We start from the raw sequence: 20928 nt of genomic DNA on the forward strand, positions 1-20928 counted from the left end.
GACCTTAGTCACGTAACTGAACGCATATATCGTAGCTGTCACGTTATTTTCTTTAAGACAGGTCACGCCTCCCAACAACATATGGTTGTGCTGTCCATCAGAGAAATTGTCTTTGAGTTCATTTTCCTTTACACACAGGCATAAGAAAATGAACTCAGTGAAAATTGTTCTGATAGACTGCATATCGATATGTGGCTGGGAGGGGTGACCAGTCTTAAGGGATATAATAGATAGGAAGAGCATCGGCCTTTTTCCCGAACAGCGACGATATTTGTATGGTTCGGTATGCTTTGTTGTTAAACTGAAAAAAGAAATACCAAGAAGAATCTCTACTACAAAACTACTTTACTAATTAAAAAGGAATATGAAATATCTAAATAACTAAAGCCATAGTTTTCATCCTGATCAAATTTGCGCTACAGAAGCTAAGGAAATGTAAAGTACAATAAAAGGGGTTTCCTCTTACCGCATCGTTTCGATCCAGTGCGTGGTAGGCAACACGATAAGCATGTAAGCCAGATGAGTTGCGGCTCTGCCAGGAAACAAGCACGGAGAATGGCTGGATGTCCTGAATGGCTAGCTTCAGCACAAGAGGTGTAGAGCAGAACCTAGGTGGCTCAAGCTCGAGGAAGACAAGACCTCTCAACTCAGGTGGATGCTCACAGCGGAGTCCTCGAGTTGTAAGTCCCACCAATTTTTGATGATCCCGTAGCCACTCCCAGATCTCCTGTGAGTCACAACCGCAGTGCAGTGGATTCTCTACAACATCAGTGAGACAAAGAAAATATTATTTGCGAGGAACATGATGCATTTGCAGGTTGAGATTTTATGCATTTTTGTGAGTAATGTACAAGGATAGAAGCAATAATAACAATAAAATTATTGGCTTTATGTACCACTAACTGCTTTTAGGGTGTTCGAAGACGCTGTGGCATCACAAATGTTGTCCCTCAGGAGTTCCATTACGTACTAGTAAATCTACCGCCGAGAGGCTAACGTACTTGAGTAATTTTACATATAATCGGACTGAACCGGGGTCAAACCCGCGAACTTGGGCTCAGAAAGCAAGTGTTTCTACCAGGGACACTCACCCAGGTAGAAATATGTTTGAAAAATGGTAGGTATAACATTGGACCACATTGTTAATTTGTACCCGCCTTGAAGGAAAGCAGCAAAACGACTGTGGATTTATTTGGTGCTGAACATTCCGTAGTAGAGTAACCTTGCTGGAATCTAATGCATTGTGCTTCTTATAAGATTTATTCTTATAACTGTACGATTTGTTAGCGTGTTTTATTTGTTATATGATGTTATCTGCCATTCATATGCCTTTAGTGCGGAAATTATTAGTAATCTGAGACTGTACAGTATGTAAAAAACTAAGCATTATATAAGAAATCGTCTGGAGGAAAATTTGTTTGATTTTAAGGGGGAAAGAAGAGGCTATTTGTCACGATTTATTTGGAGAACGATTGGATGATCATTTGAAGGTCATGTAACATATTTTAAATGGGAGCAAGCATTTTTATTTTGTTTTTGCATTCCTCATAGAAAACCAAACAACTTTTGTATAAAGCATTTTGCAATTGTTCGTACACCAAAGTATATAACAACGAAAAGTATGAACGAATTATATTAATGTGTTCGAAGAGAGCAGTGAATGGATGGAACTATTCGACTTAGTCCAGCATAACACTACATTCGGGAGGCCATGAGCCCGTTTTCTTATTTTTCGTTTTACTTTCTGCGATAGGACGATTTCCTGGTGTCTGTCGTTATTGTACGTGCAACCGCCTACGAGTCCAGGTGGGTCCACTGGTAGCACGTACTAACTACAATTAGTGATCACCAAGTAACAACCATCAGTTCCATGTAAGTCGTTCAACATTTGAAGCGTACGCAGTTGTCTGTGGGTTGAAACGGACCGACTTTCGCAAGAAAACAAAGTGGAAATGGTTCTCATTTGTGGGGAATCTAGGAGAGATGTGGATCAGGCTATTCTTGTGTACGCGGGAAGGTTTCCTTATAGAAGAACTCCGTCAAGAGGTTCATTGTATCGTCTGATAAAACAAGGCAGTGTCCAGCAAAGAAAAGGAGGTACAGACGAAATGTAGGGACGTCGATAGGGCAGTTGCGGCGCTAGTTGCAGTGAATTACGATCCCCATGTCAGTTCTCGCGTATTAGTTACCAGTGCGGGAATGTCCAAAAGCAGTGTTCTGAGAATAATGAAACGAAATAAATTCCATGCCTACCATATTTTATTACATCAAGAAGTACACGGTGATGATTTTGTGAACAGACTAACGTTCTGTAGGTGACCACAGGACAGACTGCGGTATAATATTAAGTGTACATTCACAAATCATGGTGAATTAAATCGACACATTTTGCACTATTGGGTTGTGGACAATTCACATTGACTACGAAAAGAAAAAGTTAACTCGTGTCCTCATCCCGCGATGGCGCAGCTGTTTTCAGGCACACCCCCAATGGAGGTGAGCTGCATGTACCATTTCAACCACATACAAGCCCTCCTCCCATTCTTAAATTTCTGGCAGTATCGGGAATCGAACCCACGCCCCCGAGGACGGCAGCTAATAACACTAACCGTTACGCTACGGAGGTGGACGGTTACGAGAAGTGTAAAATCAGAGACCCTGTTCGGTTAATGTGTGGTGTGGGACTTCGGGTGCCAAGGTAATTGAGCCTTACTTCATTGATAGCACCTTCATAGTGTTGGCTACTGAATGTATGATTCAAAGCAGTGAATCGATGTATTCAAGTGTCCGAGTGAATTGATTCACAGGAGCTCACGGCGCACGATTAAGCTGACTCGCAGCAGGCAGTGCGCACTCACGGATCAGTGAGACACAATACAAAATAGCTCACTAGTGGTACACTGGATGTTGGCAGGGAGCCGAACTTCCGCTGCAACGATACATACAGAGCCACGGCATACTGAAAAAATTGTTCGCTATAACGGACTCTCGCGCTCAGCTCATTTGAAAATAATACCCACTATATAATAGGCAGATTTATTTGTAGTGTTAAAAAGGTAGTCAAAACATCATACCAAAGTACCTAGCTTGTAAGTAGGTAGGTTTTTAGGTTATTCTATTTACCGTATTACGTTAATCAATCAGTATTTTATAACTAGTTGACATTCAACAATTAATTAAACTCAGCTCTCTAGCCTACCGGACTGGCTGAGTGGCTCAGACGGTTGAGGCCTGGCCTTCTGACCCCAACTTGGCAGTTTCAATCCTGGCTCAGTGCGGTGGTATTTGAAGGTGCTCAAATACGTCAGCCTCGTGTGCTCCATTAACTACAAAAATAGCTTTCTGGAAGATGTTGATAAGCTGTTCAAAGGCGCAGGAAAAGAAATTATTGGTCTCTCTCATGACTGTCCAGATGAAATGAACTACGCATTTCCGAGGCTTAGGTCTTATGCGAGCCAAGTGGGAAGCTCCTATACAAAACTTCAATATCTGCAGCCGTTTTCTTCGTGTTAGAGACTATCACCTTCACGCTATCAGAGACTTACGGCCAGAAAAGTAGTCAGTACTGGAGAAGTTAGATACTGATGATACTAATAATCCGTTGACTGGTCGGCGAATTCGTAAACTACTATGAGAACAAAGATTTCTCACTTGGACGCTATCTTCTTTAAGAGGAAAGGGCGTTGAAATTTATGCCGATCACCCAGCAACTTCTAGATAAGTAACCGGAAAGGACTGTCAATCTCCGAATGGGCAAATGCTCTCAAAATGTCGTGTAACACCTCGACGGTTCGAGTAGTTCCTGGTAGATGTACTCCGTACTGCGGCGAGAATGAAACTCTTGGTCATGTGTTAGATTACTGCCGCAAAGGAGAATAGCTCAGACACATCCGTCATCACATAGTGAGAGCAAACTTAGCCTCTTCACTGAGATATTTGAAGTGGAGAGTTTATGAAGAAGTACACTCTATCTCTTCCACAGGGTCCAATAGAAGAGCAAGATATTGTTGCCATCCACCAACAGAATCGAACAGCTGTTATTATTGATCCAACCATCCGGTTTGAAAGACACTTACCCCACGCCAAGGAAGTTTACCAGGAAAAGAAGAGCATTTCTGAACCATGCATCCCATATCTGAGTGAGAGACATAACATTCGCCCAGAAAACTGGTCCGTGATGGGTACGCTATTTGGAAGCATACGTGGGAAATACTGTAAAAGCTTAGAAACCAGCACAAGACTCTGGAAAAATTATAGTCGACATTTTCGAAGATTCAGTAACTATCTTAAATCTCCTACTACTGCTAAGTGAAAAATCATCAAGTGTTTCCTTTCTGTACAATAATTTGAATATTTTCGGTATTCATCACCTTAATCATGAACATTCAGGAACGTTGTGGTCATTCACGCTTTGTGAACTGATGTCTTTTGAGAAATATATATTCTAAGTGAATAAATAAATGATTGAATATTGCATTGTACATACCTTAATTTATTGATAATAGACATTATCTACTGGATACAGAACATTTAACATTGCTTGGATGGGAATATTCATTTGTGAATGGTTCAAATGACTCGTGCCTTTGTGTCATTTAAATATAAGACTTAGAATAGTTTGAATACTGTATTTTTATTAATAACTAGCTGATGTACCCGTGCTTCGCTACGCAATTCTACATTCCATACAGAACTCAAGGTTAGGTAGTGTACACGTTGTGAGCAAGATTTTATTAAATTGCATAGCTCTTAACGTTACCCTAGACACGCGACGGGGAAGTCATCAAAATGTCTTTTCTCTCATGAAGACTGGGTTAGGGAATTTTCATTTTAATGGTAGGCCCGCTTTCCTACGATCAGTCACAATCAGCTTGCGGAGTTTTCATTATAATGGCAGACACTCACTCTCCACTTGCCTTTTTACATCCTCAGAAAGACTGTCTGAGTGGTTTTCCCAACTGAATTGAACATAGGTCATTACAATGACGTCAGTAAGAATAGTGCGATTAAAAGCAATGCTTTCATATGAAATACTCGATCAAATGAAGAACCACACATTTCATCACTTTTAACGATCTAACAGATCTGCCGATCTAACAGACCGACGTTCCAGAGCTGGATTGACCACGCCGCAGATAGCCGTGATCCGTGAACACTCTTCGTCTTTTTTCGGCGGGGGGATCGAATAGTGGAGAGTCCTAGGGCAAAAACTATGCCCTTTTAATAATCGGTTTCCTAGGAGTACCCTATGATTAGGAAAATCTCAATTCACTACACTGGCGGCGAAAAAAAATCTGACTTGGAGGCAAATTCTGTACCAAGCTAGAGGAGAAACCCCCTCTTCACTGTTAGTTTGGAATAAAATTAATGTAGAATTTAATAAAAGTGAAGAGGAAGAAGCTTTTCTAAAGAAATAGCTCTTTTCAGAGTCGAATTTTGAGGTATTTAGTGAATTGTGGTGATGTAATTTGGAATACGCCTAAATTGTAATTCTACACCATGTCATACTACTACTACACAGCAGCAGGGACCGTCTCATTGGTGCAGGCAGGGCCTGCACCGTGAGAATTTTAGCCCGTCGGCCTATTGAGGCCTGGACTGCTATTTCATGAAGAGTTTGTCTATTGACTGGATTGCTTTGGGTGTGTGTGGCTGGCTTTGTACAAAACTATGAAAGGTCGGAATATGACCTGATGCTACTACTACTACTACTAAGTGAGCCTCTGCCTTAAGTGTGCACACTGCTCATTCAAAATTGCGCGTCAGCGTAGGGAGCGAATAGCTGGAGTACTATGATGAACCAGTGTGTTACGTACTAGCAGTATCAAAAAAATATGAACCATAGGAATAGCATGCCAAGGAAGAAAATTTTCATAACTCCCCAGCTATTTCCCGCCTATAATTCCGTTAGGCTGTTATACTCGTTACGCAGCAGTAATCCCAGAGTTGAGTGGCAGCATAAAATATAGAATATCACAACAAACAATGGTCAGTGTAATGTTATTGTTGATCAATGTTATGCATTTTCGATATTGTAGGCCTTCACATTTAGATTCCTTCCGACTCTGAAATACCACCCTTATCTTAGTCGGTACGGTAAAACTGAATAAAACATAAATGATCGGAAATTTTATTCTCTACAACTCGTGTTATGTAGTACTTTTCGATAGGACCAATAACATAGATAATTAAAAATTAAATTTTAGGCGCCTTCCCCTAAACTACAATTTCACCCAGGGTTAGTAAAATTGTTTATAGCTTAGACTGTACTCTCTTACTCCCCGACTCTATATACCGACTTTCATTAAATTCTGTTCACCCATTTTCTCGTGGCTCTGCGTAGATAAGGACTTAGCAACAAAAATACAAATTCATGAATATCTGTTATTATAGCCGGTGCGGTAAAAATGAATACGACATAAATGACCATAAATTTAATTCTTTATAATTATAGTTATGTATTATTTATCGATAGGACCACTAATAATATAAATATTTGAGAATTAAATTTTAGCCCTTCTTCTAAACTACCATTTCACTCTGTGTGAATAAAATGATTTATAGTCTAGATTGTAGTGGACCATCCCTCGACTTTACATGCCGATTTTCATTAAGTACTCCTGAGCCGTTTTCTCGTGATGCGTGTATATACATACGTACATACATATAGACTTTACGGAAAAGTAAAAAGTGCATTTCCTTGTTACTGTGGACATGGCCGGAACAGAAATATCATTTTTAAATTCTGAGCAATGTACAGACAAAACTCTTATTTTATATGTATATAGATTCCACTAAATTCAAACCTGTTTATTTGTTATGTGTGTACATTCGTTCAAAGAAATGAGCATATTTCTAGCAGATATACTTTTATTAAGAACAACTGAATCTATAGATATAATATTTGTTGTGGATATCCACAGGGTTTGTATCTACGTGGAAGGTACATTCTACTTTTCTTACTATTCATCATCTATGTTGTAGGCCTAATTAACTGGCGCTTCTGATACGAATAAATAAAGTAATAAAAGGAAAGAAAGAAAGAAAGTTTCTATTTTTATATTTCTTACTAAAATAATTTACAAGCTCTATGGAAACTTTAAAAGTGGACACTTGTTGCTGCTCATGCTCTTCTAGGGTTAAGTGACTGTTGCATAATTCTTATATGTACAGTAGTTCCACAATTTACAGGGCATTATGTAAGTAAATTATTTACTGCAGCATTAGTAACAGAATAGTCAACATTCTGGTAATCTGTGAGTCTCTTTTGCTCATTCCAGTTGACTACCACGTATCCAAATACCTGCTCTCCTGAAAATGTTTCGTCCGTCAGTGAATGTATGCACCGGTGAGATTCCACCCGTAAAACATACTATCCTGCATGCCACTGCTCTAGATATTCAAATACCTTCGATTTAATAAATAGAGCAATTTAAAAAAATGCATAGTAAAAACACAGGAGATGTTCACTGGACATTGTCCTTTAATTCCATTAAACACTAAGAATATATTTCCTGTACTTTATTGCACATGCATTCAAAGTGATTGCGCCAGAGACGCTGTGAAAAAAATGTATTCTCCTTTAAGTGTCTTTTATTTTCCAGATTTATTGTGCTTACTTTTCCATCAGGCCTTTGCTGGCAAGATGTAGTGTTTACAGTGCACTATGTCTTCTGGTATGGGCTAGAATAAAATTGTTACTTTCATTGGCCTGTCTCAGTCTTATACTGGGCTTTGACAGTATGAAAGTGACTGAGGTATGAGCGATGCTAGTAATACCATTCCTTATGCAGCCAGTCCCTGCTATGAATGGTGTGAAAATGTCGCTCATAGGGTCGGTTGGTGCACGCATTTCAGTGGGTTTGGCAGACTGATGTGCAATAGCAACTTCTGGCTCAGTGAGGAAAGCAACGAGAAACTACCTCACTCCTCATTTCCCTAGTACGCCTCTTCAGTGACACCTATGTCATCTATGACAGCTAAAGGTGAACCTGTTGAGGATCCAACCAGCCTTCGGGCTGAATACCCAACATACAACATACATACACTTTTCCATCTGCTCTACATAAAAACTAAAGTTTCAACCATACTTTAGTGATAGCCAATTCCCTTTGACATCCCTCTATTCGAATCACAGCAGTTCGATATTTGCACAGATTCGTTTTTAATACTTTCTATCTTGTAATTAAGCATACATGCCAGAACATCATTTAATTAGACTCTCAAATTTTCGTACAAGAGGCCAGCACCTAAAAGCCTGCAGCTCACAGATGTCTACGAGAAAGAACCGAGACTCCTACCAATCAGTAAAACACTGTTTGGATGAGAAGAAAATAAACTCATTGTCCTGGAGTTCGGTACTACAAAATGCCATTCATTCTCGACTCGTATTTCAACAGATATAATTCATACGCCAGAAGTAACACCACTGTGCCTCTGCAATACATTGTAAGAATGAGACCTCCCTCCAGAATCAGGTACACCACGTTTATCGGAAAGAGAGTAGCATAGCAAAGCAAGAAATTATATTATCAGATGTCAAGTAATGTACAGGTCCGACTCGTTGGTTGAATGGTCAGTGTACTGGCCTTCAGTTCAGAGGGTCCCGGGTTCCATTCCCGGCCAGTTAATATTGACGGAGAAATTCGGCATCTCCAATTTGTTCCCCTTAATACTGCTAACCTGCTGTAAGCTAATCACTTGATGTATAGTATCGTACATGCTCTGGATATCCCTGAACTTGAATACTGAGTTCCAATAAATTCTGTCATGCCGCTTACTCGTCTTGTTCAGACGAATATCCAGACAAACAGACATAGACAGACAAACAGAGAGATAGACAGACAGACAGACAGGCAGGCAGGCAGACAGACAGACAGACAGACATAGACAAACAGATAAACAGACATAGACAGACAAACAGAGAGATAAGCAGGCAGATAGACAGACAGACATAGACAGACAAACAGAGAGATAAGCAGACAGACAGACAGACAGACATAGACAGACAGATAAACAGACATAGACAGACAAACAGAGAGATAAGCAGACAGACAGACATAGACAGATAGATAAACAGATATAGACAGACAAACAGAGAGATAAGCAGGCAGATAGACAGACAGACAAACAGAGACAGACAAACAGACATAGACAGATAAACAGACAGACAGACAGACAGACAGACAGACAGACAGACATAGATAAACAGAGAGATAGACAGACAAAGAGACACAGACAGACAAACTGAGTGATAGACAGACAGACAGATAGATAAAAATGAACTAAACACACTTTCAACCTTTGTATATCCAGTGCGAGATTAACTTAAGTTTAAGGCAAAAGTATGAAGTGTACAGATTAAATTGTAATTTTATTTAGGCCTATAAACACTGTCTGACAAAGAAATGGAGGCACCCAGAAGAAGAGGAGGAAACGAAATGAAACTTCACGTGTTGATAGGGTCTGTGATGTTATTTCAGTGATTACAAAATTGAGTCAAATTTACGAACAACTCGGCAGTACGAGTCCACTTATCAGTATGACGTTGCACCCCCTCTGACTTGCATGCATGCTCTTGATTCGGTTGGGAAGAGTGTCATAAATTCGTTGTGTCCTCTCCTGAAGCAAGCTGGCCCACAACTGTTGTAACTGGTTCTTGATATACTGCAATTGGCACTAGGACGGAATTGACGTCCGATTGGTCCTACACATGTTATATCGGAGACAGATACGAGGATCTTGCTGACCACAGGAGTACATCAGTATCACGCAGACAGTTCATAGAGACACGTGTCGTGTGTGGACGAGCTTTGTCCTGCTGAAAAATGACATCACGGTGCTGTCTGGTAACGCATGCGGACGAAGGATGTCTATGACGTACGGTTGTGCCGTCAGAGTTATTTCCAGTCACTACCAGCCGAGACCTGAAGTCATACTCGATGGTTCTCCACACCATGACGCCAGAAGTAACACCACTGTGCCTCTCCAATACATTGGAAGAATGAGACCTCCCTCCAGGTCGCCACCATACTCGCAGACGGTGGTCATCCGGGGTAGAGCAGAACGGCGATTCATCGCTGAACACAATACGACCCCATTCAACAGCACTCCATGCTTTCCGGTCACGGAAACGCTCTAAACGCAGTAGTATTAACGGCAGCCTAGTCTCCGACCAATAGTGCAGGATGACACAGAATGCTGCAGGGAATCCATTACTTGTGCTCGGATGGAAGGCGCAGATGTGATTGGTGCACGATACGGCGATCCTCCCTTGAGGTGGTCAGACGTGCTCGACTGGAACCTTGACGACGAGTATACTGCAGTCAACATTGGGTCACTGTCACATCCGAATGACCCACAAATCTGGATATTGCACGATTCGACCAGACGGCGAATTGGAGACCCACAATTAGGCCCCTTTCAAACTCTGTCAGGTGCTGATAACGCAGTCTCTCACGAGTACGTGGCATCTCCGTGTCCTTCACAGTGAACACTGATCACTAAACATCTGACTCTGTTCATGCCCGTTATATACCAATATGACGTGTACGAAGTTACATTCATATTCGACCATTTCCTCTGGGTGCTTCAATTTTTTGTCAGGCAGTGTATAAAGGTCATTAGTGTGCCCACTAAGTTCTCACGCAGTCCACAGAAACACAAACCAACTCACCACCACCTACCGAGTCATCCGAAGTCCAAACAAACCCACCACCACCTACCGAGTCATCCTAAGCCCAAACCAACCAACCCACCACCACCTACCGAGTCAACCAAAGCCCAAACCAACCCACTCCCTATCACCCGCCTCCACCGCTCCCACCGCCACCCACCAAGTCCACACAGGCCCAAACCAACCCACAACCACCACTCACAGATACATTCACACAGACCGGGAGCAGGCGTAAAAAGCCTACTCCCAAGCCGCACACGCACACACACAAAGCACTACCGCCAACACGAGCCCACACGCTCCCACGCCCATCCCTAATCACACAGTGCTTTAATCGCCTCAAATTAAATCACACGGCAGCTTTTTGCTCTGAACCCACCCGCTGCAATAGGCGTGGCGGTCTCCATCGCCATACAGATTATAAAGTGCCAAGGGACCAGGCGAAGTGTGCCAACTGCCAAGGCAGCCACGCAGCTTCGTTTCCTGGCTGCCCATTCTTCAACGAGGCAATTAAGGCACATTACAGACAGTCCCGTCACCTCCTTCCAAATCCAGCACCACCCCCATTACTCAGCCTCCCAGTTCCACCCCAATCACAACCGTACCCAAGACCTACCACAACAACCCCCACGCTACACTTTCCAGACACAACCACCCTGCTTCACCTGAACCTGATCTCCAACCAAACCAGTCTACCACTCCCCATACCCACACACCCAGTGCTAACACATCCCCTGACCTGCACCCCCAATCAAGTATAAAACCCGCCAAGCCCAGCAAGATCAACGAAAAGTTCTCACTTCCCATCAAGAAGCCAGCTCCCACCAAGACAATACCGGACTTCTATTCTTGTACCAACCCCACAAACAGATCAAAACCACAACAACCTATTCAAAAACCATAGTAACCTATCACTAAACCCACAAAACAGTAAATCACAACCACCATAACCGAAGCATTGGAAACAGGCAGGACGCCGAGGCGGGGCGCATGCACATGCTGCAACTACAGATACTAAATTGTTTTTCAAAATTTACAGTGGCACTAACAGTCGGCACACGCGAATTAACAATATTCCGTGAAAAAACAGTGACGGGGCCCACTGATGCTGATACTGCTACTCCTGCAGTTAAGCAACATTGGACATGGTCAGTACTCGGATGGGTGACCACCCAGGTCTACCACCTGCCACTGTTCAATAAAAACAACTACAACAGTCATGGTATAACACACAGCGAAGTTCACCTTTCCAAATAATGCTTATTAACAGTCACTTTTCCTATGAATGTCAATATCCTAATTATTATTATTATTATTATTATTATTATTATTATTATTATTATTATTATTATTATTATTATTAACAACAACCTATACCTATTATTCCTATACTTATTTTCCGAACAGTCCAGGTGAGGATCGCTAAAGCGAAACCGGTACTGGAACCCAATTTAAATGACAGTACATTTGGTCGTAATTATAACACCAGCTATTTTGGAACAAAATTAGAATTATGATGTAAATACAAGACTTTTGTTGCGAGTTAAGACAGCTACTAGAGAGGTACTCCTTTAACAGTGCTCTGGGAGCAGTGGGAAGTATATCATGGTAGAGCGCATGATATCTTAATACTGTTCAGCGAAAAAATGAATATCTTAATCGATTTAACTTTAACAATATATTACCCAACTTAGGTAAGTGCTTCCATTCTCTTAATCCCCTATTATCGATTTTATATCGTAAGTTGCAAGGAGTTACTGGGCCATACTGGAAAGTGATTGTTCAGTTCTGCAGTTCACTTCAATTCCCAAGACAAATTCCGGAGACTGAAGAGGAAATTAGCGTAAATTCATAATGGAAGGAAGAGCTTCTCTCTCCGTATAGTAACATAAAGAAATTGTATTTTAACTGAACAAGAAATATATGTATAAGCCCTCCTAGTAAGGAAAATTAATTTGCCGATGAAGATACAACTATTTTACCATAAATAAGGTAATGAAATATACTATAAATTTAAAGGTAGAATGTGTTGTTTTTAGAGGATCAACTTCGTAAAGCTACGAATGTACAGTTTTAATAAGAACAAAATAGTCATAGTAGTTATAATTATAAACACATTATTAAAAGTGATGCAATACTAATAAAACAATAACGTACGCGTATAATCCATTGGCACTTGGTGATAAGTGAAATTTCTCCTGAAAGGGAATGAAATGAAATGGCGTATGGCTTTTAGTGCCGGGAGTGTCCAAGGACAAGTTCGGCTCGCCAGATGCAGGTCTTTTGATTTGACGCCCGTAGGTGACCCGCGCGTCGTGAAGAGGATGAAATGATTATGAAGACGACACATACACCCAGCCCCAGAGCCAGCGGAATTAACCAATTATGGTTAAAATTCCCGACCCTGCCGGGAATCGAACCCGGGTCCCCTGTGGCCAAAGGCCAGCACGCTAACCATTTAGCCATGGAGCCGGACCCTGAAAGGGAATGAGCAAGGTACTAAGGTATTTTTATTTACATTTTTGTATCGCTTCTTCTTATAAAAACCTATTCTACGCACGCAATACTCATAAAATCTGTTTAAATTTTTTGAATCAAAATTTGTTAATTCAAATATGTGGTGTTAAGTAATAGAGGGGTTTTTGTGTACTTTGCTTTTATAAAATTTGTTTTACGTCGCACCGACACAGATAGATCTTATGGCGTCGATGGTTTAGGAAAGGGCTAGGAGTGGGAAAGAAGCGACCGTGGCCTTAAGATATAGCCCCAGCATTCGACTGGTGTGAAAATGAAATCATATCGTTAGTGGTGTACAATGTCATCAAACATGTTTACAGCTTTCACTGTAAACCATTCTCTGAGAAACATGCAGATACTTGTCCGACAGGAGGCATTTGTCGTGTCAGTCAGTTTAACATCACTTTTATAGTATATAGTATAGATATATAAAACACGTGTAAGACTGTGGTAAACATGCCAAGGGTATCATTATTGCTAATGGCCGCATTCAAATTGTGACATTGCTGCAAGAGGGAGGGCGGCAAGTGGATGTCGCCGCTCATGTTGGAGTGAGTCAGAGTGATGTCTCTAAGAGTTTGACAAAAAGTTTATGGGAACACAAACAGCTGCTGACCTACAACGGACAGAAAACCCACGCAAAACTTCTCTCGGCGAGGATCGGTATTTGTTGCTTTCAGCACGTCGTATGCCCACTGCTACTGCCATCACGTTCCACAGGATCTTCGGAGGGCAACGGCAGTGGATGTATCTGATCAGATAGTGTGAAATCGGCAGCAAGACGGGGATCTGGTATCAATAATGCCTATGCCAAAATCTCCTTAAACTATACCATACGGTAGCTCGTGTGAGTTGGCAAACGACTCATACCCCAGGGTGACAGGAACAGTCCTGGTGAGGTCAACACAATCTACCATCCATACATCAGGAGCATTAGAGTTTGGAGACGATGAAACAAGCCCTTCATCCTGGAGTGCCATCAGCAGCAAGAGGAGGGGGATTCGTTATGTTTTGATATGGGATCATATTTGGTCGACGTACGACGTCATCCAGGGTAACATGACCAGCCTGGTACACAGAAACAGTATCCTCCAACCTGTAGTTACAAGATTTGTTGTCACTGTGGGTGAGGGCTTTAGACTAGCGGATGATAATGCTTGGGTATATCGAGCCATAGTTATAAATCACTTCCTCTTGCTAACATTCAGCTAGTGACTGAAGCTGCTATCCAAGAGTGAGATAATCTGTCCCAACACAAGTTTGGTTCTTAACTGCTGAGTATGCCTCGTCATGTGGTGATGGTGGTTACTGTTATAAGAGGAAGTACTTCTTGATATAACTCCATAGAAGTGTCTTTTCTTCCTCACGTCAGATATTGCATAATTGACTTGTTGGTGTTTCTGAGAGTTCTTGGCAAATGTTTTCAAATTTCGTGTGAAATTGAGTTTTTAAAGCCACGCAGATTATTTAAAACCATTTCCAAGATGAAGCTTGACTGTAGTTCATCATTAATTGTCTCTGCGAGTAGAAATTTTTGTCTTACTACCCCCTTATCCGGTGTCTGAACAAAAGTAGCAGTACCATCAGGTAAGGAAGATGTTCTATGAAGTGGTCCAAACGTTCTAAATCTACTGTACGAGAAAATGTGATATTAGTGAACTAATTTTTAAGAGAATTTTTGAATAATATTAATCAAAGTAAGCTTGCTAGGGGCTCAATGCTTCATGATCTTTTTACACTGATAAATTATCGATTTGAAAGTATACGGTAAGATGAACAAAGAGTTAAACTAAAACACGTAACATATTATACGATCACAGCTTCGAGAAAACTATGATAAATAGTCGTTTGTAAATTGGTGTATTGCCCTGTATTAGAGCCTTTTCCCAAAAATGTAAGATGCTTCAAGAATAGACTCCAGCATTCTGAAAATTGTGTGTAAATGTCTATGCGATGGTGCCATATTTTAATGCAACGATCAACCCACTGTAAATTGTAGTAGAAAGGCATATGAATTATTTAAGTTATGTGTGGATTTGTATATAAACATGCTGTATTTAGAATGCTAAGGTATTAGTTAGTAACTGGAGTGCTCAATGTACTCTAAGTCACAGTGTAAAATTTTGAAATACTTAAGGTTTGTCTGAATCGGTATATGGCGGTGTTGTGTTGTTAAGCGAGTAGCAAGCTCAACCTATAGTATTTTAAGTCGTAGCGTTAAACACTAGAAATATTAAGTTGTGTGTGTATTTGTATATGATGATGCTGGATTAAGAATGTTAAATAAACTAGTAGTATTTCTTGTAATATTTTCTTTCCATGGAATTTATTGTTCTACTCTTGTTGTTATAGTTGTCGTGGTTTTTGTTGCTATTGTTGTTGTCGCTGTTGGGTAATTATGTTTAAACTTCACTTCATTATCGCACTACTGTAAGTGATCATTGCCACGATACATTTCCCAATTGCGATGTCGTTGATAATAATAATAATAATAATAATAATAATAATAATAATAATAATAATAATAATAATTGTACCGGGCGGTACACCTCTACACCGTTTATTTAAAAGTTGCGCCAGTTGAAACTCCTCTTCTGGAGGAAGGTTGAACTTTATCTACTCTATCAATTCTCTACTTTCTCAGAAGATGTCACCACGTGGAAAATTTTGAGTTTTTGAACTGTGTCACTTTTGATGTGTTTTTGTTTCGCTTGAAGTAAGAAGTGTGAACTTTCTCTTCTAGAGGACACTACTGAAGATCAACAATAGTGCACCCTAGTGCGGAGTCAAAGAACTATTTTGTTGGAGAAATTTTTATTTCAAAAGTTTGTTTCTTGTTAAATTTCTTTCTGTTATGGTTTAAGTTGGCTGTTTACCCCTCTTTTTCCCCTTGTTTTAGATTTATCCAATCCCGAATTTCTTTTAGTAATTTCTGACCAATCTGGTGTATTTTCCCCCAACTTGTATCTGTTGCGGGGTCCTATCCAATAAAAACATTGTGGGCGGGTGTTTTCTTTCCCCTAACGCCTAGAAACTTCCGCGAGAGTATTTAAACTGCTGATTTTTGGGTCTCTGGGCCACTTCTGTTCCATCTTTCAGTGTGTTAAGTACCTAGCAGGAGGCGGGAGGCGCCTCTTTCTTCGGCAGCGGTCAACAATAAGGTAATGGCCGATTAATAAATTCTTTCTTTTCTTGCTCAGCAGTTTAACTCTCGGGGCGGGTGCGAAGCGTTCCACCATGTAACCTTTTCCTAAAATGTAACTAGTCTTTTCTTCTATTCTCTTGAAAAGCTACATACTGGGATAGAGAGTGCTAACCCTCTCGAGCTCCCACTCATAATGTTTTGAGGTGAACTTATTGTTTCTCAACCTATTCTTCCGTAATGTAATGTAAATTGCTATTAAGTCACCTCTGTAGTATGGGATTAGCCCTTGTAATAACGGCCTAGTGCCAAGGTAGGTTTTAAAATCAAAGTGTATTAGGAGTGCAAGTTCGCCTCCTCTCAAATTGTTTTAGAGGTCATTTAATTAACCTGCTTTTCATTTAATAGACCTCAGTAGATTGGGTATTTTACCCCTGGGTTTGTGTCCGTTGTGGACAACTTGAAGGTGGAGTTTGGTGTGGCCTGGGAGAGGCTTAAATTAAAGAGCGGGTGGCTCTTTTGGAAACGGAGTGTTGTGTGCCTCGAGGAGGCTTAACTGTGTAATTTGGAGCAAGTGCTCCAGGGTTTGATTGGGGTCTTCTGCCCCTTTGTTACAATTTGTATATCGGAAAGTTGGGCTAGTTGCTCAAGAATTGTGAACTCTGGGCTCGAAGCCCAAACTCTGTAACCCCTGTAATTGTACATTTCAAATTGTGTTTTGGCTACTAAGTACCTGTTCTTTGTTATTACTTAATATTGAAAAGAAAATATAACCTCGTTAAATTTTACATTAACTTTGATTCCGTAGTTTGAAAACCCATTCACGCCCGCACCTTCTTACACCTCTACCTACCGCTAAAACACGGTAACAAGTGGTAGCAGAGCGTGGTTGAATGGGTCTCAATTTAGCCCCTTTTGACGGCTAAACATTGTTTGTTCCGAACTCTAACTATTTTCCCAGTTGCTGGAATTTTTTGAGTTTTTCAAAATTGTTCTGTCACCATGCCCGGCCCTCGCGATGTTCTCCTTCTTAACTATTTGCGCAAGGAGGAGTTGATCTATGAATTAACTATCAGAAATGTGCAATCTGGAGGCACGGTTGCAATAGACACTAACAAGCTTAGAGAGTCTCTTGATTTGCCCATTTCCATCCCCAATTTGGGAGAGAAAGAAATTGACGACTCTCTTTCCACGATCACGGAGAATATTACTGGGCTAGCTTCTGTAGTTAGTTTTTTTGATGAAAATGATCCGTCTCCTAATCAAATTAAGCGTGTGCAAGGCAGGCTATATCATTTTTCGAATAGGGTTAACGATCTGTTGTCTCTAAAACTGAATGACGTTCAGAGGAAGGAAGCTAGTACGCTCCTGGAAAATATTTCTGAATTATCTAGTAAGGTCACTCAATTGTTAACTGGGGAAGTTCCTCCCAAATCTGATCAACCCACCATAGTGAATGCAGGTAGTGAGGAAGCGCCTCCCAAGGGAGAAGTTAATAGGATAACCGTTGCTGCTCAAACTATCCCTGCCCCATTGGACAACGAATCTGAACGTCGTGCATCATTGAGTAACATCCGTTCTGAATTGACTTCCTTGCCATTGAAACCTTTACCTACTATGTCACCCGGATTTAGTAGCTTGCCTCATCCATTGGCAATGTTGCTCAGAGGTATATCCAAGTTTTCTGTTAATACCACCAGTGACGTAATTTCATTTTTAAGATTTCTAGTGGAATTTCAGGATCATGCCCTTGTTTTTTCTCTGTCTCCATGTCAAATCTTGCAAATTATCTATCCGTATGCTATTGGTATTCTCTCCGACAAAATAGTAAGAGCCATAGCTGAACAGTCATCCATCGAAGATTTTCATGCACATCTACTTGCTAATTTTATTCCTGCCCGCGCAAGGTCATCTCTGATTCAGAAATACTATTATCGAGTACAGAGGTTGGATGAAAACTTGGCTGATTTCATACAAGACATTAAGTTTTATACCAGGGTGTTTGCTCTTCACTTCCCTGAGGACCAAATTGTACAAGCTATTGTGGAAGGCATTTCACCATCTTATAGGTCATACTTGTGTTTTGCGGCGTGCCCGCAAACTTTTTCTGAACTTGAAGCGTTGGCCGTCTCAGCGGAAGGAGTTAGATACGCCGATTCTTTGCGTGTAGCGAAAGAACCCCCGCCTTCCTTTAGTAACACTCGGCCTCCACCTCGCCGACCAGTCACACCCCGTAAATGTTATGCTTGCGGGTCGCCTGACCATCTTCGCAATAAATGTCCATTGGTCAAAAGTAGTAGGGCAAATAATGGAGCTGGTTCAGCACAAGGCTGTTTTAAATGTGGGGCCTTCTCACATATCGCCAAAAATTGCCCAAACTCAAATAGCACCCCCTCCTGCCCAACTTCTGGTGCAAATTCCACCCATGCCAATAATAAAAAGTGACTAGTGGCTTCGGTTGAGTCGACTAATCCATCTTCCCGAGACTCAGCCCCTAGTAAACAGATTGTAAATGCAGAGAACGATCAGCCTTCAAATTCATCTTTTGAATGCCCTAAAGAATGTCTTAGGATTGCGGCGGATACCCCCGCACCTGTTCCTTTTCTTAAGATTGAGTTAAATAACGAGCCTATAACAGCTCTCTTAGATTCAGGTAGTGTTTGTGCGATTATTGCGGCTGAATGTTATTCTAAATTGAAATCGGTTTGTAAACTTCCTGACTATGTCTCTTCTCCTGTTCAATACGTTTCGGCTAATTCATCTCCATTAGAAATTCTAGGTTCCTTACTGGTCAAAATTCGTGTTTTTAAGTTTACATGGAAAGTTAAATTGTTTGTGGCCAAGCAATTGTCTTGCCCCATTATATTGGGAGCTGACTTTATTTCTCACACTGGTCTTGTGCTCGATCTGCAGTCTAGGTCGTGCACATTCAAATTTGCTTCTAGTTGTAAAATCCCACTATTAAAGTGTAATTCTGTGTCATGTTCTTCTATGTCGCCTATCCAGGATGAGATGTTGTTAGACCTTAGACATCTACCTGAGAAGCAGGCTGATAGTATTCGCAAACTGTTTCAGTCGTTTCCCGAGGTGTTCTCTGATACTCTTGGTGTTACTGACCTTATTGAATACAAAATTGAGGTTACGGATTCGATTCCTGTCCGTTTTCCACCGTATAGGCTATCTCCACCTAAAATGAAGGCTCTGAAGGAAATCATCGATCAGATGTTGAAGGACGGTATTATTAGGCCCTCTAAGTCAGCGTATTCTTCGCCTATTTTTCTAGTACCGAAACCCCAAGGAGGCTTCAGGCCTGTCATTGATTACAGGGCTCTCAATCGGAAGGTGGTGTTACAATCTGTGCCCCTTCCCGACCTTCATTCTTGTTTTTCATGGTTTCGTAAGGCCAAGTTCTTCACCATCTTGGACTTAAATCAGGCCTATAATCAAATTCCCCTTGCCGAAGAGTCTAGACACCTTACAGCGTTCGCCACGGACTGGAATTTATATGAATACAACCGCGTGCCTTTCGGGCTCCCCACGGGAGCAGCTGTGCTCACTAGGCTGCTAGATAGGGTCTTCTCCGACATCAAATTCGAGTACTTATATCACTACTTAGATGATGTCGTAGTATTTTCAGAGACTTTTGAAGAACATCTAGATCATCTGCGAGAAGTTCTTGATCGCCTTCGTAAGGCTGGGTTAACTGTTAAGTTGTCCAAGGTTGCCTTTGCTAAGCCCTCTATGTCATTCCTAGGGCATATTGTGTCACCCGATGGTGTAGCAGTCGATCATTCTAGAACACAGGCCATCCGTGATTTTAAACCTCCCAAGAACATTAAAGGTATCGCCAGGTTCATTGGTATGGTGAATTTCTTCAGAAAGTTCATTCCTAACTTTGCTAATAGAGCGGCGCCCTTAAACCTTCTTCGTAGGAAAGGCATCAAATTCGAGTGGGGACCTTCTCAACAAGCCGCTTTTGAAGATCTGAAATTAGGTCTCTGTAATGCCCCTGTCCTGATTTCTCGAAGAAATTCATTGTCCAAACCGACGCATCGTCGTCAGCAGTAGCGGCAGTCCTTCTTCAAGAGACTGAACTAGGGAGGCGACCCATCGCCTATGCGTCTAGGACATTGTCGGCTCAAGAAGCCAAGTATTCCATCTATGAGCTCGAAGGTTTGGCAGTCTTATTTGCCTTAGAAAAGTTCCGTCTCTATCTGGAACATGTCAAATTCGACCTGGAGACAGATAATCAAGCCTTAAGCTGGGTCTTAGGTAGGCCGCGTCGTACTGGTCGTATAGCCCGCTGGGCTATTCGTATTTCCGCCTTCCAGTTTGATGTTAGACATATCAGAGGTACCGAAAATGTTGTTGCTGATGGACTCAGCCGTATGTTTCATAACGACGTCGAGACCCACGAACCGGTCGACAGTTCATCACCTTCCGAGTCCATGCTATCTGAGGTTAATGCCATCCTAACAGATACTCCCATGCTTTTTAGGGATATCGAGAAATACCAACGTGAAGATCCGACGCTGGCTCCGATAATGGAAACCCTTTCTTCTGGGGAACATGTTGTCCCTTATGTTCTGAGGAA

The 20928-nt window shown here is 41.4% G+C and overlaps 1 protein-coding gene across 1 annotated transcript in view; it reads right to left on the reverse strand.

Annotated features, from left to right (window-relative positions):
* Positions 1 to 20928, reverse strand: part of LOC136858491 (protein artichoke) — a 180001-nt gene that overhangs the window by 37187 nt on the left and 121886 nt on the right. Inside the window, exon 3 of the mRNA XM_068225632.1 lies at positions 467 to 759. Coding sequence (XP_068081733.1) covers positions 467 to 759 — 293 coding nt within the window. The remainder of the gene's footprint in view (positions 1 to 466; positions 760 to 20928) is intronic.

Source organism: Anabrus simplex, chromosome 1, assembly GCF_040414725.1.
Source record: "Anabrus simplex isolate iqAnaSimp1 chromosome 1, ASM4041472v1, whole genome shotgun sequence".
In the NCBI taxonomy this organism is placed as follows: domain Eukaryota; kingdom Metazoa; phylum Arthropoda; class Insecta; order Orthoptera; family Tettigoniidae; genus Anabrus; species Anabrus simplex.